Raw genomic sequence first — 25,335 nt, 5'->3', positions numbered from 1 at the left:
AGACGAAGAGTTGAAGCCATTAGAAATACATCCATTCATTTTGGTGTAGACATTACATTGTGAATTAGACTTGAGAAGAAATAATAGAAAAATATTTCAAAAAAAGTATGCTTAGGAGTTGTAGCTTTTGACCAAAGCAATTGTGACGCATGTCATCAAGGGGCAGGGTTACAAGCATCCTGCTCAAAGAAAGGGAATCAAACCCAGTACCTTTCAGCCGGGAACCGAACACCCTAGCCCACTCCACTACCCCCTGTATCTGCTTATTTACCTGCAGTCCGATTGTTTTTGGTTCCTTCCTTTCTTTTCCAGACGTTAAACTAAAACCTTGGAAACAGCCCCATGGCAGTTGCTTGCTAGCAATGGGCTTCAGGCTTTTACAGGGCCTGTCAGGGGTGGAGAAACCTGGGAAGGGATTCTGACACTTCTTCGCGCAAGCCCAGCCCAGTCCTCACAGCTAGTCTGCCATTCTACCTCTCTGCCACCCAGCAACAGTGGAGCGGCACGGAGACAGCCCACTGGGGAATTGGGATGAATCCACACATACTGTTACCTACACGCACAACTGCAAACACAGAGACGTGTCAGTGTGTGCTAGCGACCACAGTTTGAAAAAAAAAAAATCTAAAATGCGACAAGGAAAACTGTGTCGGAGCCAAACACAATTTGAGCGTCTCAAGTCGAAAGCCTCTCCATGAACATCCCTGTGGATGTTTATTTTCTGTCATTCTGTCACTGTCACACCTTCACACCGGTTTGGGTGTTCATCCCATGTTTATCTCTGTTTGGGGTTTTAAACGTGCATGCACATTTGTGACTCCCAGTCCTGTTCTGATCATTAACAATTCAGCTCTGTTCTGGCCTGATCTACAATGTGTGTGTGTGTGTGTGTGTGTGTTTGTGTGTGCGCATGTGTGTGCAGGGAGGCGGAGGGCCAGCTGGAAAGAGCCAGAGAGGACCACAGGCAGCAGGTCCGGCAGGCTGAGGCCTCTCTGGAGCAGTTCAGGCAGCAGGTTGAGCTTAGTTCGGAGAAGACCTATGCCGACATGAAACTACAGGTGTGTGACAGGCAAAAGTGCAAGCATAGTGCAAGCATACACTAATAAATACACATTCCCCCCACACATAAAAGTACACACATGCTGGATATATAAAAAAATACAATACAATACTCTTCCACTTGTCCTCATTCTTCCCGTTGCTGATTGTACATGTGTGCGTAATAGTTCATAGCTGCAATATGAATGCACTGTGCATGTCACATGCTCAAATGCCTGACCACGAAAGGGATGATGAGACTCGTTGACTGATCTGAAACAACGGGACAATGCACATTGCTGCAGGCACACAGAAAGACATGAACACACTGGCAAAACTGTGTGTGTACATACTGGTACACACTCACACACACACAGACATTCTCTCTCTCTCTCTCTCTCTCTCTCTCTCTCTCTCTCTCTCTCTCTCTCTCTCTCTATTCCTCTGTGGGCCTAATGCACATGTCTCTATTTGCATGGATGGTATTTTACCTGTTCTTTTCGTATATATATATACGATGGCTACGTAAAGTAATCTATAGAGGCCAATTAAAAACACCCCCAACAAACACACTCACCAGAAACATCCCGTCCAAAACGAGTCCACTCATTCGTTATGTTGATGAGCGCGGCGTCGGGCTCATCTCCTTGCCGAAGCGCTGCCCTCGCCTCACCCAAAGTGGGCGTCCTCCGTGGGCCAGGCGAAGGTATCGACGAGCAGGCGGTCCAATTAGCGCGTGAGGCCGGGCTGCGCGTGAGGCAGGCCCCTCGCTGTGTAGGCCGCCGCTCATCCCGGGAAGCGGAGCGGCGTGATCGATGCAGAAGAGGCGGGAAAAGTTCTGACGCGTCGGCTTGGCTGTGGGCCTCCTCGTCGAGCACTACTGGGTCTCACTCTGTGTGTGTTGTTTTTGTGCGGAGCTTTATTGAGCAAGCAGCACTTTTCCTCCAGTAGTTTAAAATGTGCACGCTTCAGTGCTTTTCATTTACTGTGTCTTTGGGGGGGGGTTTGGCGAGGTTGTCTTCCTCTCAGGTAGAATTGCTGTCTGTAGAGCAGCACGTCGCTAGGTTAAAGAGAAAACTCTTAAAGGTGTGTATGTGTCTGTCCAGAGGAGCTTGCAGAGCCTTCTCCTCAGCACAACCTTTGCCCCTAACTCGCACCGCCGGTCCCTCAACCAAATTGGAAAGAAGATTCTACACACCCTCCTGCACACTCTGCTCGGCTACCTCCTACTCGTTCCTTTTCTTTCTTCCATCTTCTGCTTGCTGTTCCTCTCATCTCCTCTCCTCTCTTCCCCTCTCCTCTCCTCTCCTCTCCCCTCCCAAGCGAGCCCCCGGCATCCAAAATCTGCAATCTGACTTTATCCTCGGCCCACATCAAAGCCCAGGGAGAGGGAGGCAATCTCCTCTGTATCCTCGTCATCCTCCCTTTTCCTCTCATCCCTCTCTCTCTCTCTCTCTCGCTCCACTCCCGTTTTCATGCCCCCCCCCCTCTCGTCCAAACTCTGCATCACTCCATCACATGCCCACACTATGTCTTTAATGTCAGAAAGTGAATATACTTCAAGAGAGATTTTCGTTTCTCTTTTTCTGCTCATCCCTACTTCTTTACCTCGCTATACCTCCACACCCTTTCGCATGCCTAGTTTTTTCAAAAATATCATTTTCTTTGCACATTGGTTTGTCCAGTATCTAAATGGATTATATCTCACTCTCACTCTCGCTCTCTATCTCTCTCTCTCTATTCCTTTTATTTTGTGCCCTCTCGTTCAAAACTCCGAGGCCCCCTTTTGGAACGTGCTTTAAAAGAAAAAGCCAGAAAAATGTTTGGCTCGGGGAAAAATACAAAAAAAGATTGAAACTTTGTTGCTTGCACAGTTCAAAAGAAGCTTTAGCATATTTTGAGGGGGATTAATGAAAACATGTTTAGCATTTCCACAATGTTACTCATAGCCTAGCGCGAGTATGCTGTCTGCCATCACAGTGAACTACATCTCCGGTCCTTGTTTACCCTCACCTGAATATGGAACAAATATGTTTTCAAAAGAGAATGAGTCTATTTTAAATTTGCCAAATAGGTTCACTGTTCTCTGTAAAAGTTGTGAAGCCAATCAGCATGTCTGTGATGAATTTAGCTCTGAACATACTGCCTGCATCTGCTGTTCGGAAGTGTTGCTCTTAGAACCATACAAATATGGTTAGTAAGATGTATTTACTAAGGAACACATTTTTAACCAAAGAGTCTTGTCTCTGCAGTCTGTTACCTTAAAAGCAGACATATATTATCAAATGAATATTGTGATGAGATATCAATGATGTCTTCGAAATGGTGTCTTGTTCTGATTGTTTTCATAGTCGATATACTGGTGGATTATTGATGATCAATCAATGGCCATAATAATCACACACAACCCAAACGGATATCCTACATCGTCATACTATGTCTGAAAAGAAAAGTATAATTTTCAGATATGAATCACTGAAGACAAAAAATATACTAATTTGATATCTAAGTGATTTAGAGGTCCCATGACATTCCACCAGGTGTTAGTGTGATTAGCAGTTACCGGCCGTTTTGAAAAATCACAAGTGGGCGTGTCCACCTATGTGTCCACCGACACATGCATAAGTTCAGGCACTGACTGATATGACCATATTAACCGGTGTGCTGACTACTTGTACACAAGGAACTATGTGATTTTACTGTATAGATTTAGAGAAAATGTCATTTGAAAAACGTACACATGCATATTCTCGCCTTTGCAAATTGCATTATGTCAGCACTTTGAAGTGGGCTATAGACCGAATTTCACATAAGTTCAGTCACTGGTTGATATGACCACATTAACCGGTGTGCTGACTACTTGTACACAAGGAACCATGTGATTATACTGTATAGATTTTGAGAAAATGTCATTTGAAAAACGTACACATGCATATTCTCGCCTTTGCAAATTGCATTATGTCAGCACTTTGAAGTGGGCTATAGACCGAATTCCACATAAGTTCAGGCACTGGTTGATATGACCATATTAGCCGGTGTGCTGACTACTTGTACACAAGGAACCATGTGATTTTACTGTATAGATTTAGAGAAAATGTCATTTGAAAAACGTACACATGCATATTCTCGCCTTTGCAAATTGCATTATGTCAGCACTTTAAAGTGGGCTAGAGACCGAATTTCACATAAGTTCAGGCAGTGACTGATATGACCATACTAACTGTTGTACCAACTACTTGTACACAAGGAACCATTTGATTTTACTGTATAGATTTAGAGAAAATGTCATTTGAAAAACGTACACATGCATATTCTCGCCTTTGCAAAATTGCATTGTCAGCACTTTGAAGTGAGCTATAGACCGAATTTCACATAAGTTCAGGCACTGACTGATATGACCATATTAACCGGTGTGCTGACTACTTGTACACAAGGAACTATGTGATTTTACTGTATAGATTTTGAGAAATTTTCATTTGAAAACGTACACATGCATATTCTTGCCTTTGCAAAATTGCATTATGTCAGCACTTTGAAGTGAGCTATAGACCGAATTTCACATAAGTTCAGGCACTGACTGATATGACCATACTAACTGTTGTACCGACTACTTGTACACAAGGAACCATTTGATTTTACTGCATAGATTTAGAGAAAATGTAATTTGAAAAACGACATGCATATTCTGCTGGCCAATGGAGTCGAAGGTCCGCACTGGCGACCAACTTGCCGCAGTCAGCTGCTCACCCATAACACCGTGTTGACTTGGTAGTGGTACATGTACTTTTTAAATAACCATAACCACCTTGCTACATTTTCAAACGGTTTGTTTTGTTATAAACGTCAGAGATGTAGTTACGGCACTGTATACTTGATACTGATGAATAATTATGTTAGATTCTTAGTTTAAATGTTCTAAAATAGGTAGAATATTATAACCACGTTATAATGGTGGTTTGTAAGAAACCAAACCGTTGGTAAACCGGTTGAAAATGTAGCAAGTTTTGGTTATTTAAAAAGTACATGTACCACTACCAACACAATGTTATGGGTGAGCAGCTGCCTGGCAAGATGTCTGCAAGTGCGGACATTCTAGACGCCGCCGTAAGACAGCTAGTGTTCTATATATCTACGCACGTTGGTGAAGGGTTTTATTTTGAAAACGTTGCGAGATACCACCCAAAGGATGTTTAGAGTAAAGGCGCACGAAGATTTTGTGTGACGGCTGGCTTAACCGCGGATGAACGAATAGCGGCTCACTTGACCGCAGTCCTGAACGTCCTGCAAAATTAGCCCAATCTGACGGGAAAAACCGCCCAATCTGGGAACACGGCTGAACGTCACCAAGCTCCAGCGACAACGTTAATCAATGAGACCAGCTGAAAACGAAGCCGGTATGAAACTAAAACTGCGATTCTGGATAAAGTTTAAATGATATCGAAATTACGTGTAGATTTGTTAATAGATTTGAACGGAGGTAAAAAAAAAAAACGGTTGAATTTGACCGATGTCTAGAAATTAGGTGTCAGAATGGGCAGACGGCTTCAATGGGACCAACTGTAGAATATGACGGTTTGAAACTAAAACGGTGATTCTGAAGAAATTTTAAATGATATCGAAATTCCATTTCGATACTATTGAAGATACAAGTGTGTAGATTTGTTAAATGGTTTGAACGAAGACAAACGGTTGAAAACTGATTCAGTTTCGTCTTAAACAGTTGACGTACCAGAGGACGGCTCTGACGTCCTCCAATTGACTCCCATGTTAAAAAAAAAGATAATATTTTAAAAGTACAATATCTTAAAAGTATAAAATATTTTAAAAAGCTATTCTGAATGTTTTAAAATTTGAATGGAGTCTCTAGTTTGTAGAGAATAATAAAGAAAGAAAGAATAAAACTTATGAAGAACAATAGTTGAGCGCTGCGTGCAGCACTCACCTAATGACAGTGATTATCAGTATTACAATCGACTAATCAGCTATCTTGTTGCCCCCCCCCCCCCCCCCCCCCCCCCCCCCACACACACACACACACACACACACACAGATGGAGAAGGTGGAGGAGGATTTGCTTCACTCCAAGGCCCTCCGAGAAAACCAGACAAAGGAGTTCTCCCAGAAACTAGACGCACTCCGGGAAAGATACGAGGAGCAGGTCTGTTGTGTGTGTGAGTGTGTGTGTGGTCTATCCTGTGATTTTGCTTGGCCTTGAACTAGGTACACACATTGTTCCACTTGTCCGGCAGGATGAATGGAGGCCGTCTCCTCTGCCTCGCTGATCGCCATCCTAAGTATTGCCATTATTATCTCCTATCTTCTCGCTACATTCTGGGGGAACAACTTTTGGCCAGACAGACAGTCAGACAGACATTCCCATCTGGTCGGGCTGATTAAATCCTCATGATCACGGCACACTTTTAGATTGTAGTCAAGCTAGGGAGGAGCCTCAATAATAGTTTCCAAGTATTTGCAGTCCTTATTCACAATCTGCAAGATCCAATATCTTGCTATTAGCCCAGCTCTATCAGCTTCTGGCGATCGGAAGAGCCTATCTTCTAGATGGACCGCTCGTTCATGCATCAGATTCAATTAACTCATAGCAATGAATGTTATCGTGAGAAAATTGGCTTTTATTCCGGGGTAATAGTCTTTAGTCTTTTACTTTTCAATTTAATCTGGTTGTAAATTCCACCTTTGGCATTGCAGTTAAGATACCATGATAGGTCCTATTAGGCTCATATCAGTGAAAAGAGTATATGATTTACAAGAAATGTTACTTCTTCAAAATTTTAATTTCCCATATGATCTGCCTCATCGAAACAATGAATAAATTATGATTTAAATTATAGCATCAGAAATAAATAATTCAAAGAAGAAAAAAGAGATGGATGTTCGTGTGGTTCTCCATTAACTTGAGCCGTAACCATCAACTCTATCTCTTTAAATTGAGAAATAAAAGTACTAAAAGTTAAGTCATCAAGGTTCAATCTGCATTGTAATATAAAATAAGCACTCTGGGGTAAGCAAATTGATTGCATACAGCACTAACTCTTAGCTTTGATCAATGCAGCACTAAAAGTAAACACTCATAGCTGTGATCAAGCGCAACGCTAACCGCTAACCCCCTTGGCTATGTTAACATATATCCCTAAACTCCTTAGCTGTGATCAAGGGCCGCGCTATCCGCCAGCTCCCTTAGTTGTGATCACGTACGGCGCTAACCCCTCTTAGCCACGTTAACAAACAGTGCTAACCATATCTGTGATCAAGTGCACTGCTAACAGCTAAGCTCCTCAGCTGTGTTAGCATACAATGCTAACGCTGTTAGCCATGCTAGCGTACAGCTATACGCCGTGTGTCAGATAATACTGTCACCGCTCTATCGTGGCACGTATCATCTGCTCCCCCAACCCCAGCCGCCCTCATCTGGATCCACAGCACCGACTTCCGTCCAGACAGCCATAAAGTCAAACTAATCATTCAGCCAATTATAAGCATACCAACGCTCATTTGTGTAACAGATGGACTCCTAGCAGTGCATATGTCGATTGCTTTGAATCTCAGCGAGACTCGAGAACATTGTATTTTTAACCTTCAGTTAATGACATGGTCTAGTGAGACTGTTTGGTTATGGTTTGCAGCGAGAATATCTCTAGTTGAAATGACAAGCAAGCATTACTCTAAAATATAATGACATGATAACATGTAGAGTACGTACACATTTAAAAGTGATCGATAGATGTGTGTCCAAAATGTAGCATGTTGGGTCTTTTTTGGAGATAATTCCAAATTAAGTGATGAAAAACAAATAATTGGGAAAATAATCATTTACCAAAAGAGTTAGATGAAGCCAACTGTGTTCTTAATAGAGCGGTTATTCATTGAGATGGTTGTGAAAACTGTGATTGCGTGTGTATAGCTGAGAGAAAGCGAGCGAGGAGGCGAGAGGGAAAACTTTAGAGAGTCAGCAAGTCTCCTGTGTTTTTTTCAAGGTTTCAAAGTTGATATTGTTATTGGACATTTTTTTACGCATACACAAGTGACAGAAATCTCGTGTAATCATCCGCACCCTGGTGTGTGTGTGTGTGTGTGTGTGTGTGTGTGTGTGTGTGTGTGTGTGTGTGTGTGTGTGTGTGTGTGTGTGTGTGTGTGTGTGTGTGCTTGCGCGTGCTCGTGTGTGTGCATGCTCGTGTGTGTGTGCATGCTCGTGTGTGCGTGCTCTTGTGTGTTGGTCGCTCGCTATTCAGAGATCATGTCTAGGTCATCAGGGGTCAAGTTTGTCCATTGAGCCGCTTTAAGGAACGGTCCATGGTGTCGGCTTCACCCAGCCTTTGAAGAGAGCGGGGGGGGCGGGGTGGGGGGGGCAGAATGTGTGAAGCATTTGTTTCCTCTTGACCTAAATGGTTGTCTGACGTCACCGCAGCCCTGGCAAGGCCCGGTGCTTGACGTTGGCCTGACGTAAGGAGGTCAAACGGCCCTCGCAGATAAGAGAAGCTCTGATCTGTACCCACTTTGAGATGTCGCACAGGGTTGCGACACAACGAGGGCAAATTCATAGGCCGAGCGTACGAATACGGACACCATACGCATGGACACACAGGGCTGCTTAGTCCAATGTCAGCTTCGGTAGTAACCCGACAGAAGTGTGAGAAAGTGTGTTGTCTTCCCTTCTTCCATTTCTTTTTGTATTCCCTCCATTGCATCCCCCCCTACAGTTCTCCTTCACCCCCTGCTGTGAGAAGACATGGTTCTCCTCCTCCTCCTCCTCCCTCCCAAAGATTTCAGTTTGCACCCCTGCGGTGATTTGATGCCCATTACCTCACTGCCCTGTCTCATTGTGTATAACACAAACCCAAGCCCAGGCGCTCACACAAACCAAACAACGTCTGCAGCCGAGGCAGACGGGGAGTCGTGCTGTGCGCTAACACCATACATGGCGCTGCATCGGCGGCACCACGCTGGGCAGAAACCGCCCCTGTCTTCCTGCATCAGCGCCATGCGTCGGCCCCTTTAAGAATCCCAGCAGCCGGAATCCTCCGCTGCTTGCTGCGCGGCGCGTGATGTCACCCAACGCACCCCCCCCCCCCCATATGGATTTATTCTGATCGGCTGGTCCGTCGTAACGACCTCGCCCCACCTCCCGTCCCCGGTTTCCTTCCTGTGGGACGTCCATGGTCCGGGACGTGCTTAGGAAGAGGTGCACCGCAACGCCACTTTTTTTTTCTTTTTTTCTCACCACCCGCCGCCAACAGCATCCTTCTTCTGCTGTCGCCCCGCCGAGGAATTCCTCGACCAGTTTGTCCGCCTGTCAATCTGCACCTCGGGGGTTGTGAGTTACACCGGGGTGGGGTTGGGGGGGGGGGGGGGGGGGTGGGGGGGGAAGGGTGCGTGTGGGGGGTTTCCCACCAGCCCCACTCGCAGCGGGAAACCCGCGCCGCGGCCACGGATCATATTTATACATTTTGACAATGGATGAAAGAAGACATGTATTGCGGTGGTGTTTTTTTGTCTTCTCAGCATGGAATGTACTTGAGATGAACAAGTTGGGGTGTGTTGAACTGTTTTCTGCTCGCCGCTTTAGAAATCAGTTTCAGTATCCCCCTTTTGTTTCGCCAGTGTTGTTATGAACTGTCCAAAAAAGTTTCATCCAGTTAAATAGGGGGGGGGGTTTAGGTTTATTTAACAAATCTTTTCCCATAGGTCGAGAAGGGGGTACATTCCTGGCTCCTAAAATACAAGTGTCTATTGTGGTCTCCCTCCCAGTGGTGGGGAGTGAGCCCTGGCTTCCTGTAGATAGCCACAATTCATCACCTGCTTTGAATAGGGGGACGGCGTCTGGGGCTCGGGACGCTAGGGGGATACAGAGTGGGCTGCAGGACAGCGGATAGCTCCGTCTCTGGCAGGCCAGGTAGGGTGCCGTCAAGCTCAATGTGCAGGGGGATTAGCTTCAAAGCAGGGACGGGAACGGGCCCCTTGGGCCCCTGCTGGCTTCTTAGGGCTTGGGCTGGGGGCCTGCGTGGCGGGACAGAAGATGGGGGTCACTTGTGTCCTCACCGTGGGGGAGTTGGAATGGTACAGAGGGGGCCATGGGGCCGGGAGCGACTCTAGCCATGGATCTCGCCCCACAGCAGGTGACTGCTGCTGGAGGACAGCGCCTCGCTAGACGTGGGCTGGAAAATAATGGAGGATTTGCATTTCATTGCGGGTTTGGTTAGTTATTCTGCACTGTGTTATGCTCAGCTAGTTATTGGCCACTGTAGTGTTAGCATAGTGTTCCGTTGATACTCAGCGCCTTGCTGTTCAGCCGACTCAAACCTTCATTAGCAGCGGAAAAGCCTGAACGGTGGTGGTAATTTGTGAAAAACACAGTGCTCGAAGACCCGAGTCCCATGAAATCTGAAAATCCGATATTGACTTATTCACAATCATTGCCAAAGGGGGATAGGACGTTAAAAGGGGGTGTGATCACGCATCTTTAATCATGCTTCATTTTAGTTTTTCCCTTTCTGCGTGTCCAAAGTTTCTCTCTGTTGTGATTCAGTGTATTAGGGATGATCTTAGGCATCGCCCTAAGCCGATTTTCCCATGCTGTCAAGCGCCTAGCATGGGGGCATCGGCTAGCTGGATATGGCAGATGGCTAACCCCATCTAGCTTTCACAGTACAAATGATCCGCTCTTTCATATGCCGATCTCGGGGAAGGATGAGGGGAACACGTTTTTGTTGGTATAAAGAACATGACGTAATCAAGTTAACAATCGCATTATCAGTCTCCCAACAATGCGAAGAAGCGCAAACTTTAAAAGAGAAAGTGAATTCTTCGCCAATCTAAAAGAAAAATCGGTGGGGCGAACGGGTGGGTGCCTGCATTCTACTTATTAAATTAATTATTTTGCACTCAATACGGTTGGATGGGTGGACGGACACGTTGTCATGACGACGGGGCTGTTCTCTCGCCGCGTTGCGTTTGGCTGACGGAGTCTCCCTGACGCCTCGGCTTTTGTCCAATCAGATGGCGGAGCAGCGCGTGCAGCGGGAGCAGGAGAGGACGCGACTCCAGCAGCAGCACAGCGCCGAGCGGGACAGCCAGGCCCGGGAGCGCCAGCGGGAGGTGGGCAGCCTGGAGAGACAGGCCCGGGCCGCCCTGCAGCAGCACCAGCTGCACACCCAGGAGTGGAGGGAGCGCGATGCCCAGGTAGGGGGTCCGCCACTGATCTGCATACACCTCGTATACATATATACACACACACATGCATTAACACGGCCTGAACACGCGCCTCCGCCCAGACGCTCTCTCCAACGGACAGACGCTTTTTGGTTTTTTTTATTGGTTTTGTTTTGCTTCCCTGGGGTGTTCAAAGGCGCGGATGAGATGGGGTGGTTTTCCTCCTGCAGGTAGGTAGATGTTATTAATGGGTTTCTCTATTAACCGGCTAACGTCAATGTTTTAGTTGGGGGAAATTTGGTCAGTATTGTTTTTATTCCAGAAAATATATTTCTTAATTGCCGGGTAAAATAATTTCCACGGCGAGTCGCTGAACACAAAGTGAACAGCCATTAAAGATTTGAAAGGGGTAATAGAAACCCACGCTGAGCTGACTCCCAGTGTAATTCCGCAAAACAAATTTTCATCTCAGCGGGATTTCGCGGCAGAAGTGAAAGGACTTGAAATGCAGAAACCGCAGGTAGCTCGGATGGAGGAGGAGGAAACCTTGCCCTTCTGTGGAGCCTTCACTCTTTTATTCTAAAAACCACGGGTTGCATTTCCCCCTATTCTTTTCAGCCCTGTATGGCTGGGGCACCGTATCAGCGACCGACCAGCGCCTAGCGCCCCAGCCACCCCTGCTGACAAGCAACCGTGCCTGGCATTCACCTCACCGCGGGTAGCCCACTCCATCCCGAAGCGACCGTTATTCTCCTTATTTCAACCTGCATGTAGCGATGAACATTTTGTGAAATTATCCTTGGGCGTCCCTTTAATAAGATCATGATTATGTTACGTTATTTTATTCCGAACTACAGTGACAGCGGTAGTTCATAACTTACCCCCACTCCAACACCCCCTTTTCGCTTCTTTGCACCACCCCAGCGTTGGGCTAGCATGGAGCTCTGTGGGGATCCGTTGGACGGACTAGCCCCCAACTGGGCATGTATTTGACTCTACAAGCCTCCTGGTGAAATTGACATTGTCAGCGTGGAGAGAATCGATTTATTTTGAGGGGGGGGGGGGGGGTTCAGACAGGGGATCTCGATGGCCGTTTGCTGTATTTATTTTCAGGGATGTTTGAGAGATTAGTTAGGATCGGATGCATCGGTTCTGCGAATGAACGAGGAAAGATTAGCAATCAACAGATGTTAAACAATTTGAAAGAATATCTGTGTGGTTCCGATAATGCGCAATAATACAATTTATTAGTAGCCCATCGATCAAGGTTCTTTCGAGCTGAATAGAATTGCGCCTATCACGTTCAAAAAGTAAAAAACGACAATAATTACAGGTCCCGTAAAAAAAATAAAGCACTTTATATTCCATTTCTTGCCATTGCCTTAGATGAGACTAATGCGTGACATACTAACATTGTAATCCTACCATTACAAGGAAGACAATAAACCAATAACAATGACTGAACTAAAGAATGCTAGAATGCCATCAACTGTCTGCTCTCCTGGAGACACGCTGATTTATACGAGAGCTGCCACACTGGTTGCCAAACTCTGCCATGTCTTGGTGTTGATGTGGTTTGTGGTTTGGTAGTATGGACAAACTGAATCGTGACATTTTTTACAAATACAGAAACTTGGCTATGGAAAAAAAAACGGAATTGTATCCTTGTCCCCTCTACTCCTGAAACATTTTTATTTATTTATCAATTTTTCGGATAAAACGTCTATCACGGTGATTGTCAGCGGCACCAGCCCTTGCGTTGCGGTTTGGTGTTTCGGTGAGACTGTGGCACTCAGGACCTGACGGGCCGTTGGCTGATGACATCCAGCGTCACTCACGTCAATGTGACACCTCGTCTGACAAATGACAGATCTCAGGATGGGACGCCGGGGAAAAACAAACTTTCCCTGTCATTGATCGGATATTCCCAGTTCCTGTTTGCCCACACGGCGTTCCGAGTTAGGATCACAACCGCCTGCCTGATGTCAAATACGAAACAGGAAGACTCCCAAGATTTCCACCCAGGTCTCGGGAACGAGAGGGAAAGAGAGAGAGGGGAGGGGGACTCAATTCTTTGGGCTGTGCAACTTTGGAGGGAAAGCGCTGAGTGTCGGTTTGACTTGCTAATGCGATGGCTGTGCCGCGCGTTGTGACGTTAAGCTGGCACGCCCGCGCCGTGCAACGCCACCTCATTATTTAGCAGTTTTACATTACTGGAAGTTGTTATTCCCCCATGAGAACCGTATCTGCCATGTGGGTGCCAAGAAATTGTTCATGAACCTATGTGCCATGGAAGCAGAAAAACAATTGTACAACTGAGCAGGGAGCGTTTTTTAAATATATAAATAGAACCAATATTTTCTTTGTTATAGTTCTATGTTAAAACAAACAGCAACTTTAAGAAGACGTTACTTATATTGCTCCTTTAGTTGTTGTTGACACTGTTTTTGTTACGCCGTGGGCTCTCTCTCTCTCTCTCTCTCTCTCTCTCTCTCTCTCTCTCTCTCTCTCTCAAATCCGAATAATGAAACACCATTGCTATTTAACAAACTTAAAAAAACAACAGTTAATTATTACAATCCTCAGTAAGTGATTACCACCAGGCAAATGAAGAGGGCGTCGACGCAGTTTTTCCCCGGCGTCCCATCCTGAGATCTGTCATTTGTCAGACGAGGTGTCACATTGACGTGAGTGACGCTGGATGTCATCAGCCAACGGCCCGTCTGGTCCTGAGTGCCACAGTCTCGCCGAAACACCAAACCGCAACGCAAGGGCGGGTGCTGCTGACAATCACCGTGATAGACGTTTTATCCGAAAAATTGATAAATAAATAAAAATGTTTCTGGAGTAGAGGGGACAAGGATACAATTCCGTTTTTTTTTCCATAGCGAAGTTTCTGTATTTGTAAAAACTTAAAAAATCAACAGTTAATTATTACAAATACATTGACGGTAATATAACAACATTCAATTTAATAAATGCATTATGCAAACCAATGCTGCACACCTTTCCTTCTTGCCATACTGATATGGCCATTTCTGAGAGCAGGGAAGTTTAATGAATATATTCTCTCTCGCTCTCTCTCTCTCTTTCTGTGTGTTATTCACCTAGCTCTCTCCCTCCCACGCCTACTTCTCTCCCACTATCTTGTGGTGCTGGAAAAATGAGTAGATGCCAGTCACACTCTTTTAGGATGAGTAACACACACTCACACACACTCTTTGATGTGGTAAGAGTGGTAATAAATAGCATTCCTCAAACACACACGCACGCACGCGCATGCATATACACACATACACGGACCAATGAGTCGTTGCTTTGACTGGAAGTGATGTCAAATATGGTTCTCTGAGGTCCCATTATGTTCTGTTTTTGTGTAGGAGGTCCGGAGGACCATCTGTTCGGCTACACATTGCTGTCTTTTCAAGATGCATCCCCTTTGCTCTACAAGGCTATGCGTTAGCTTGAATGTATTGGACGCGTGGTGCTTGTATCCCACGATTCCCTGTAGGAATTACCATCAGGCCTAGCGTGAAGAGCGCACGGTTCTTGGAATCTCACCAATGGCAAGAATTATCTTAAAAGTTTCCAGCCCCCCCGGGAAACACAATAGTCATGTTCCTTTCCAAACAGCTATTTAATCTCTTCTATTTTTTATTTATCATTTATTTATTGAACAAGAGGAGGTGTAGGCAGGCGTTCACTTGGCAGTTTGTCTCCTATGCAGATACAATAACAACCAAAGGCCTTGCTGATGCTAAAAGACAGCACTATTATTTCTGATGTTATGTAGCGCGCTCCTCGTTATCCCAGCGGAATGACATCAACAATAAATTAAAATAGGAGTGTACTCATGTGATGTTCTTGTGTAGGCTCAGTTTAGGAGTTCTAATTAAATTCTCTAGTTGTAAATCATCCATGTTTCCAATTGTTTCCAGTAATTTGCACCAGTTACACAAACTGCAATCGTTTATTGCTGGGCCGTCCCCTCTAGAGTCATAGACATTCGTAGAGACTTTTTTGATGTGACCAGATGACAAACGCTAGCAAGGTTTTAATTAACGTGGCAAGGCTTTTAATAGAGCTGTGATATAACTGTTTCACTTCAGACAATCATGTCGGCACGCTCAATTAATTTTGACTACCGTAGTTCTTTGGGCACAGTCAAAATGTACTATTGTTCTATCGTCTAATCGTCACTTGCATTGAGCTACTTAACGCCTTCATCACAACCCATTTTACATTGTTGGTGTTGTTTGTCTTTCAAACATACACATCATCTCGACTTCAAACAGCATGGGCAATAGACTGAGGGAGAGCGCGAGCGAGAGAGTGATCGAGGGAGGGAGGGGAGGGGTGGCCTTCTTCTCGGGCTGTGATGGACTAAATAACGATGTTGTCAAGCTCTCAAAGAGCCCCAATCCTCAGTAAGTGATTACCACCAGGCAAATGAAGAGGGCGTCGACGCAGTGAGCCAAACACAAGACAGCCGCTAGTCTGATGAGGAGAAGGAGGTGGGACAGCGCGGCGCAAAGAGGTGTTCCCTGTTTCCGCTCCGCCTTTGGCATCCATCAGAGTGATCGGTCTCTCCGAACTGTCACGTCACAGCATCCCACCGAGCGTCATGTTGATACGCGATCGTTTGGGCATGGGTTGTGCGATGACGATGATTTGCATAATTGCATGATTTCAAAGCAGATTGTGTTGAGTTGTCGGGAGGCGGAGTGAAGGAACAGGGAGGTGTCCACTGCTTGTCGTGTGAATTATAACATCTCTTTAATCTGGTGCGTGTGATTGGATGTGTGCATGTCACATGACAGGTGTTATTAGCTCAATACAAGACCAGATTTGTCAGCACATCAATTATTTTTCATGGCATTTACCAAACTCACTATTACTTTGTTTGGGTATAGATGTTCAACCGATAGCAGGCAATCTTTAACTGAATAGAAATGGACAGGTTTATTCTGGACTTTCATTGTTGTACAGCAAACATCCATTTTTCATGAGCATATTTACATTATTTCCTTATTGTAATCACTCCATTACCATGCCTTACGCATGGGTATTTACTTGCGATGCAATTTGGGAAGACTGATTGACTGAGTCAAGTTGCTTGACAAGCAGATCATTATGTTGATGATGTCATTTTGGATTACTTCCAGGAACAATGACCAGATGGTTACGCTGCAATACAAACGCATTCGGAACGAACCATACGATATGAAAGAAGATATTGGCTATTTAAAATACTATATTGCATTCAAAGTGTTTCTTGTTAGACGTCAGAACTCAGATTTCCAGACATTTTACCGTTAGATATACTTAAAATGTCCAACCTATAAGTAAGAGAATGCCTCATTTATTGATTTTCATTGAGCAAATTTTTGCCACCACTACACATAACGGCATTTATGTTAACCCTACAGATAATACACAATGAATGTTTGCTATTCCACCAATGTAGCTGTAGTGTGGGATTCGGGACATCATATACCCTTCGAAGCAGACACCAACAATGAATCAAGCAATATTGAGTAACTTTCTTGTAGTATGCAAAATGGCCTATAAAATAGTTATTGATTTGTCATGTTAAACGGGATTCCCCCAGTGTAAACGGTAAAAATGCATACAACGAGAAAAACTAGGGACGTCCATTCTTTTTCCTTACGATATAAAACCAAAGCACAATCTGTAATCAGGTCCCGGTATAGCTATTCTCTTCCATGCTCCCATCTCTGTGAGGTCGATGCCGTTTCAGTGGCCAACGGCGTTTTTTCCTCCGCTCACCTTCACTCTTAACGAATGATGTTTGCATTACAAAAGCTCTGTCGCAGATCAGGGGCCACGGTTACAGCGCCCGCTCTTATTTCTCTCTCCTACCAAAATAAGAGCACGGTGCCCAGAGGGTTAGTTTTTTCCGCAGCTTCCCAGCCAATGACTGTTTTCGTGCTTCAGGATTACATTTGCGACCTAGTCAAAGATATTTATATATATATATAAATAATTTTATTTTTAGGTTGATGCAAAATCATCCACACTCGTCAAAGAGAGAATTATAGATTAAAGCCTCTCCCGGCCTTAGATCTCCGACGTCGTCTGCCTTTGAAGGCTCCAGTAGTCCAGTGATGGAGCGAATGTGACGAACGGAAAAAGAGCGGGAGGGAGAGAGAGAGAAAGAGAGAGAGAGAGAGAGATGTTTGTTTGCCTCGCTGTCGCACTGTGCCATGTGCCACTACATGGATGACAGCTAGAGTGCGCGCAAGCCTGTGTTTGTGCGTGTTTGTCCGTGTTTGTGTGTTTGACACCAAGCCGTGGCATCTGGATGTTTTTTTGTGACACTCCTTTGAAGTCTTATGTGAGTCCCTCCCCCAGCGCTGGGCATGGAAAGAAAAAAAGTCTTTCAAAGACACTTTCTGTCTGATTGCCTTAACACGGCGCTGTCCTCGGATGCCCTGGCAAGTAGTCGGGCTGGGGTGAGGGACCCGTCATAGGTGGGGTGGGGGGAGCAGAAGGGGAGCAGGCAGACAGTCTGAAGCGAAAAAATAGGAATAAAGGATAAGTAGTTCAGCTCAGTCATGTCGATTTATGTTTTAGGATGGTATGCTGTTGAAAGATTAGAATGGATGAAAGATTAGAATTTTTGAGTCAGTTTTTTTGCCGTGGTTGAGTCACGTCGCGGATGAAGCACGACAAGGTTTGGATTTGATGCCGACTTTTTTTCATGTGTCATAACCATACTCTTTTTTTTTATCACAATAAAACAAAGACCGGAATTATGGCATGATTGGCCAGGGCAGGTTGCCCTTAACATAGTGCCTTTCGGCCGCAGGTGTCGGCCAGTGCTGGCCAACAGGTCGACCCAGCTGCAACGAGGGCTGAGGGGCACCACTAGGGGCTAAATGAAAGAGTAAAGACATGGGTTTTAACTTTCGATTTGAATTTCTCTGCAGAGTCAACTTCCCTGATATTGGGAGCCGGTTGGATGGAGGAGAGAATAGGAGTAATGTGCTCGAAGTTTGAACTGCAGAAATCAAGTCTAGAAGATATTTTATGTGTGGCTGTCCCAGTCTTTCTTCCAGGTATACAGATGTTTGGTTAAAAAAAAAAGAATCAGGCCAAAGTCAAGGCCAAGCAGCTTGAGAGGAGAGTGAGCACTGCACTCACACTCTGATGGACACAAATGTACGCACACACCTGCACATACTCAAACACATAAGGACCTGCACACAGAAACATACACTTGTACAATCACACAAAGTGGTCTATATGCACACACACATCTGCATACACTTACTCACGCACAAGCACACACACACACACACACACACACACACACACACACACACACACACACACACACACACACACACACACACACACACACAAACCAGAATGTGGGTAGAGAGCTTTAAGTTTACCTTCAAAATATATATTTCCTTCTCTCTGACATTCTCTCTCTCTCTCTCTCTCTCTCTCTCTCTCTCTCTCTCTCTCTCTCTCTCTCTCTCTCTCTCTCTCTCTCTCTCTCTCTCTCTCTCTCAGATCATGACTCACTGACCTTTGATTAGCGCTAATTTCCCTCATTAAACCCGACCCGGCTGAACACACACATACGTACACACACACCCTGGCTTTGATGTGGCCCTTCCTACCACAATCCCCCAGCCTATATGACTCACTGCCCCAGGAAGCATTTTAGCTTAGCATTCTAGCCCCTATCCTACGGAAGCATGGGGGTTGTTGAGATGAGGTTAAGGCTGACACTCTTGGGCTGGTCTGAACCGATTTCCCCCGAACTAAGTGAGTTTCAAATGGGTGGGTGACCGTGACCGCAGCAGAAATGTGTATGTTGTTGTTGTTGCGGCCCCTTGTATCTCATGGTGTCGTTGGGCACATGCGTATGTCTTGCTGTGACTGAAAACCTAAACCTTATTTTATTCTTAAAGCAGATGTATTGAAGGTGTGGTTATGCTCTTCAAACTGGACACACAGTGCCCACGTTATACTTTCAAGTTAATTCCTCATTAGAATAACATTAAACAACATTGTAACCCCTTGTCTAATTACATTTAGATGGATTTGCGGTCAGAGTTTTCCTTCTTTCACCTTCTAAGGCTCTCTCTCCTTCTCCGTCCTTCTTGCGCTCTTCCTCTCCCTCTCTCTCCCCCTCCCACCCTCTCTTTCCTTTTCTCTCTATCATCCCTCCCCCTCTCTTGCCCTCAATTCCATTCATTGGCCTCAAGTTGAACTTCAAGTCGTCTTCTATGTTGCCAAAGCAAACATAAATAAAGGTGACTCAAGTATCGTTTACAAGTGAACAGAAAACTCTAAAGATAAAATTCTAAATAACAATAAGACAATGTAAAAACATATAATTTTTAAATACAATACAATAAAAATACATTTAAACTGAACTAAAAATAAAATCGAAAAAACAATACAAATGTATAATAGCAATCACTATTATTAAAAAAATGATGAATGACCTTCTCTCTGTCTCTGTCCCCTCCTCCCAGACCATCTCAGAGCTGGAGGAGCAGGTGGGCTGTCTGCGGCAGGAGGTGGCGGCGGCCCATGGCCAGAGGAAGCAGCAGCTGGCGGAGGTGGCGACGCTCCGCGAGGAGGAGCGCCGCCGCGATGCCCAGGACCACGAGGCCTCGCTGGCCGGCCTCCAGGCCGAGGACCAGCGTCTCCGCGGTATCGCCCAGAAAGCCCACCGCCAGGAGGTGGAAGCCGTCAGGGAGAAGGTGAGTTCAGGGGTTAAACACGGGGAGATCGGCCAGCTAAAGTACTCTGTACGCTAGGCTGGGCGGTGGCAGTCTTGCCAGCAGGCAGGAGCCGCGACGCTTGGGTTTATTAAACATGGATTGAGTTCAGAAATGACGAAAACTGGCAGTTAGATTCCATTGGTTTTAGAGCGTCGTAAAAAGCTGTAATCTTAACTGATCTGCTTTGAGGTCGGCGTCGAGTGGGTCAAAGGTCAAACTTTTCCATTTTTGAACGTCAAGCTGGAGAATCCGCTGCGCCCAGGTGTCTGGGCGAGGTCGAGCTTCAATGCTCACGCGGTTTTGTTCCGACCTTTAGGGATCGGAACAAAACATGCAGGTCTTTATTTTTCCCCCCCCGAATTGAATATTTTTTATGTTCAACATAGAACTGCTAAGACCAGGTAGGTAATTAAATTAGTTTTTAGTCAAAATCGTAATCATTTGGATAGTAGTGGGAAAGGATTAGGGCGTGGTTCTTGCATCCCTGACTTCTTCCAATTTTGCATCTGCCTCCACTCGTAGGAAAATCCACACCAACTTCTTGTAATTATCCATAACCCAGTGGTTGTTTGCGCATCATGCAACACTTGGTTTATAGTTGGCTCATGACTACGAATCATTATGCAGTCTGTTTGTATGTACAGGAACTTTGCGAGACTTTCAAACCTCTTCAATTAATATTTTTAATAAAAAATGCACCATCAAATAAGTAAAGTTACCAATCTCCCACTGCATATCATTCGACCTCAAGTGCCCCAAGATTGGGAAACACTGGCTTTGAAGTATCTTTACACATTTAAACTCATTAAGTTGTGTGTGTGTGTGTGTGTGCGCGCGTGTGTGTGTGTGTGTGTGTGTGTGTGTGTGTGTGTGTGTGTGTGTGTGTGTGTGTGTGTGTGTGTGTGTGTGTGTGTGTGTGTGTGTGTGTGTGTGTGTGTGTGTGGCTGGTTGTGTGTGTGCATGGAAAAGTGTATGTGTGCATGTGCGTTTGTCTCTCTGTGTGTGTGTGTGTGCGCGTGTGTGTGTGTGAGAGCGTAATTGCATGTATGTTGGAGTTTGTGTGTGTGTAGGTGTACATTTGCGTGAGCATGTGTGTGTGTGTGTGTGTGTGAGAGCGTACTTGTATGTATGAAGTATTTATGTGTGTGTGTGTGTGTGTGTGTGTGTGTGTGTGTGGTCACGGTGGGGAGAGGGTTATTGTAAGGGATGGAGGTTCTCCTTCGGTGGACTGTTAAAGTTTGTGGTTCGGCTGTGTAGCCAAAGACCTAAATCTGTGAATCCATCCTTCCAGTTGGCTCACACAAAAACTCTAGTAAGCTAAGAAATGTGTTGAAACCCACACTAACATTCCATTAGCCTAAACGTGAAACATTCCACACTTTTCTCATTTGGTTGATCGGGATTAAATCAAAGGCCTACAGCTTCACATAATCAACACAATCAGAGGGAAGGAAGATTGCAGGAACCTGGTTGAAATAACAGGTCATATTTATGAATGTTAAGAGATGAGAGAGGATTTATTGAGGGACATGTGACTTGAGGACAGGCGCTAGATATAACGAGACCTAGAGGAAAACTGTAGACCTCGCTAAAGAGCCTGTGGGAAAAAGTTTTAAGGTCAACTGAATCAAATTGTTTCAGATTGTTGCGTTGGTGTCGAAGGACAGCGCAGCGGCATTGTCATCCGTCTGTGCTTTTTAAAAAGATTCTTCTCCACTCTTAGGATTTGATCTTCATATAATGTTATTTGAGTTGCTGCAGCATTCGATATGCATCATCCAGCACTGATTGTCATTTATTGTGTATTTAAGTGCTTATGAAAGAGGTGTATTTTGTTAAACGCATGCTGATTGGGCCTTAGTGAATTTCAGCTGTGATGGTCCTCCAGTAGTTGGACATTTTGCCATACACAAATCATCTGGTGGTTTATCAATGGCATGAGAGGCTACGTTGATCTGGGCTATCTCTGCAAGCTTCACCTTAACCTTGACCTTTGTAAAAGCTTAGTTCAGGACTGAAGCTACAGGGCAAAGGCAAAGGCATCCTCCAAATGTTTGTCACCAATGGTGTAGCATGGTGTCTGTTCCATATTGCTTAATCCTTTGTTCTCCTTGTTTGCACTATGATAAAGTGCACCGGGCACTTTACCTATTTGCTCCCCCGTTCAACCGGACCAGGTCTTGGGGTAATCACCCATAAATCCCTTGCTGGTCCAGCAGGAAGCAGACCGAAGGTGGTGTTGATCAGAACCTAATCCCCCAGCAGGGCCCATCAAAGAAAGCCCATTTCATTAGAACCCACCCCGGGCCAGCTGCACGGCATTAGCCTCGGAATGCAGGGACCTCCGAAGCGACCAGGCTGCCATTTTGGCTCCATATGGTACACAGAACCAGAGGTAGTCGCAAGAGAGACAGAGAGAAGAAGGGCCGTGTGAAATCAGTTTTATTAGTTTGGGTGACAGGGAGGCTGTCAGTGTGGTATTTGAAAGTCAGACTTGAATCTCTCTGCCTGTTTTTTTTGCACAGTGTGGCTGTGTTGAACCCTGATGACAAATCAAAATCGAAAAAGGCATTGAAAGCAGTGAGGTGGGGGAGGGGTTGTCCCTATTGAACTTTGTTATCGCAATGAGCAGCATGCTCCTTTTACCGCGTCTCAAAGAGAAGAATGATTTCTCAGTTCAGTTTCTCTTACTGTCTCTTTTTTCATAAAAGAAAAAATAAATTTAACCGCGTTTTTCTTTTCACACATGCACACACCCTGACAAACACTTTCTCACACATACACCCACACACACACACAAACACACACACACACACACACTTTTCTAATCTCTCTCCAAGTTGGATTCGGACGAGCAGAGAGTGGGGTTGGGGGGTGTTTGGCTATTTCGCTTGGGCCCCGGCTATTTCATGTGGGATTGAAGTCGGCCAGGCCTTCAGATCCATATTGACTCATTCTGCCTGTTTTGTAGGCCTAAAAAATCTTTCTCGTCCTTCTGATGCAGAAAAAGAGAAACGCTGTCCTCTGCAGTCTACCCGGACCGACCAGCGTTTATTTTTTCGTCTTTCTTTTTTTTCCTCCTAGATCCTGTGAGAGAAAAAAGAAAACAGACCCGAGAAATCCATTAAATCCATGAATGGGCTCTCATCAAAGATGCATGCGTTTAAAGGAGAGGGAGTGGGGGGGATGGAGGAAGGGAGTTGGGAGAATGACTGAGTGACTATTGCGATGAAATAATGAGAAACAGAATATCATAAGACGATAAGATCAGGCCGTTAAGATTGTTCCATGCTGTCAGAAGTTTGGTGAAAGAAAAAGGCGTGCTGCGTGAGAGTACACACGAAGACAGAGTGAGGAAGTACGAGAAATAGGAGAGAGATAGAGGGGGGGAAGGAGATAGGAGAGAGATGGAGAGAGAGGGAGGGAGGTAGACGGAGGAAATAGCAGGCACTGTGGGGGAGTTGTAGTTTGCTTCTATACTAGTTTATCTCATACGCTTGTCTGTAAATGTGTGGATATAACATGTTGGGGTGTGTGTGTGTGTGTGTGTGTGTGTGTGTGTGTGTGTGTGTGTGTGTGTGTGTGTGTGTGTGTGTGTGTGTGTGTGTGTGTGTGTGTGTGTGTGTATACACGTGAGGATAAACTGTTGATATGGGTGTATCTATACTTTGTGTGTGTTTGTGTGTGTTCACATGCATGGGACTGTGGTCATGGGTGATATAGTCCTTCATCCTGCCAATCTGCCCTCTCCACTAAGGGGCCATGTGAGACCCAACACACACACACACACACACACACACACACACACACACACACACACACACGCTTTCGTAAGTCATTATTTCTCCCTGCGTCCCTCCTCTATCCCTCCCTCCAGCGGGACTTCAAGAACGTCAGAAGTATCTAGGAAGAACTGAGTCCGTAACATACACCCATAAAGACACCAGGGACGTGCTTCAAAGCCGGGAAATAAAATATACAGTGAATATATAATGTATATACATTTACAGATATACACTTTGTGTATAGAGGAAGACAGGGCGAGATATAGAGAGAAAGAGATTTATAGATTGATTTCTGGTTTTGACTCCCAACTGAAGGTTTCCATGTGAAAGCTGGCTAACCTTCTTCCTGCTCCTCAATTACTTAATGTATCCTTATTCACTGTAAGTCCCTCTGGATATAAACATCAATTAAATGACACATTAGTAAATGGGTAATCTTTTCTTTTTCAGGTCACAGACACAAAAACCCTGTGTGTGCATGTAAAGATATACATATGAACACACACTGGTCCTCACTAGTTAAACACGGTTTTCAACTTTACGATACTCAATTTACAAGCCAAATCTCATGAGTGAAAACTTGAAAGCCTTCTTATCTCCCCTGATATCCTTCATGTTGCTACAGTAAAAAAAATCAAAAATTCAACTGCTACAAAACAGCCGGTTAACAATTAAACAGGGCCTTCGCACTGCCGCGCCGGCCATATCTTTGTTTCCCTTTGTTTGATCGATAAGACTCAAGCCTCCCCGATACTCTCCCTTCAAAGTAAAAGTGCACTTTCACGGAAAGCAATCAGGGCGTCAAATAGATACACTCTTTTAAGTCTCTTAAAATTTGCCAATGCGTCTCAAACAAAAGCTCCTTCCAGCCTAGTGATCCCCGCTGCCCCCTCACGCCCCGGTTGTCAACACTAGAGATCAGACTTAGCGTCCTAAAAACAATAAATCAAGTGGATCAGGTCTGATAACACAACCTCAATACAGTCTGGGAATCCCGGGGTCATGTTTGCTCCTGTGTCTGCGGCCACGCTGGGCCCCTTTGAACGGCCGGGCCAACTGGACGGTAGCCCTGCGCTGTTGCGTGTTCTCTGTTGACCCCGCGCATTGTGCGCGCCTGCGTGCACGTGTGTCTATAGGACTGGATTTGTTTTGGTGTGCTGCCTGCTAGCATGGCTCGGGCTGTGTGTGCTTTCTAGGAAGGACCATTTTGGTATCACTCTCACATGTTTGATTGTTTAAGAGCATGTGTCAACATAGACATGTAAACAGCACTGTTGGGGGTGTGTGTGTGTGTGTGTGTGTGCGTACGCATGCGTACGTGCGTACGTGTGTGTGTGTGTACACCGTTGTAGGAATTTTGGATTGTGTCTGTGTGTGTGTGTGTGCAAGAGAGAGAGTGTGCATGCAAATGGGCGTGTGTGTATGAGTGTGTGTGCTTGCTTGCTTGCTCTTGCCTCAGATCAAAGGGAAGGGGCATTTCATCAGGCACTAACTAGCTGTGACAACATCTCCTGAAGGCAGTCCTCAGCCAATGAGGGAGCCGCTCTGTTGCCTTGCAGGAGCCAATCAGTGCT

At 45.3% G+C, this 25,335-nt stretch overlaps 1 protein-coding gene across 4 annotated transcripts in view; it reads left to right on the top strand.

Annotated features, from left to right (window-relative positions):
- Nucleotides 1-25,335, top strand: part of cep112 (centrosomal protein 112) — a 112,288-nt gene that overhangs the window by 46,250 nt on the left and 40,703 nt on the right. For all 4 annotated transcript variants that reach the window (XR_003979741.1, XM_030379753.1, XM_030379762.1 and 1 more), the window contains exons 18-21: nt 923-1,058; nt 6,089-6,196; nt 11,053-11,235; nt 19,725-19,955. Coding sequence is in view for 3 of the 4 variants with exons in the window: in XM_030379753.1 (XP_030235613.1) it covers nt 923-1,058; nt 6,089-6,196; nt 11,053-11,235; nt 19,725-19,955 (658 nt within the window). In the remaining variant the exon portion in view is untranslated. The remainder of the gene's footprint in view (nt 1-922; nt 1,059-6,088; nt 6,197-11,052; nt 11,236-19,724; nt 19,956-25,335) is intronic.

This window comes from Gadus morhua, chromosome 2, assembly GCF_902167405.1.
Source record: "Gadus morhua chromosome 2, gadMor3.0, whole genome shotgun sequence".
Classification (NCBI taxonomy): Eukaryota; Metazoa; Chordata; class Actinopteri; order Gadiformes; family Gadidae; genus Gadus; species Gadus morhua.
This window is presented reverse-complemented; position numbering and strand designations above follow the sequence as displayed.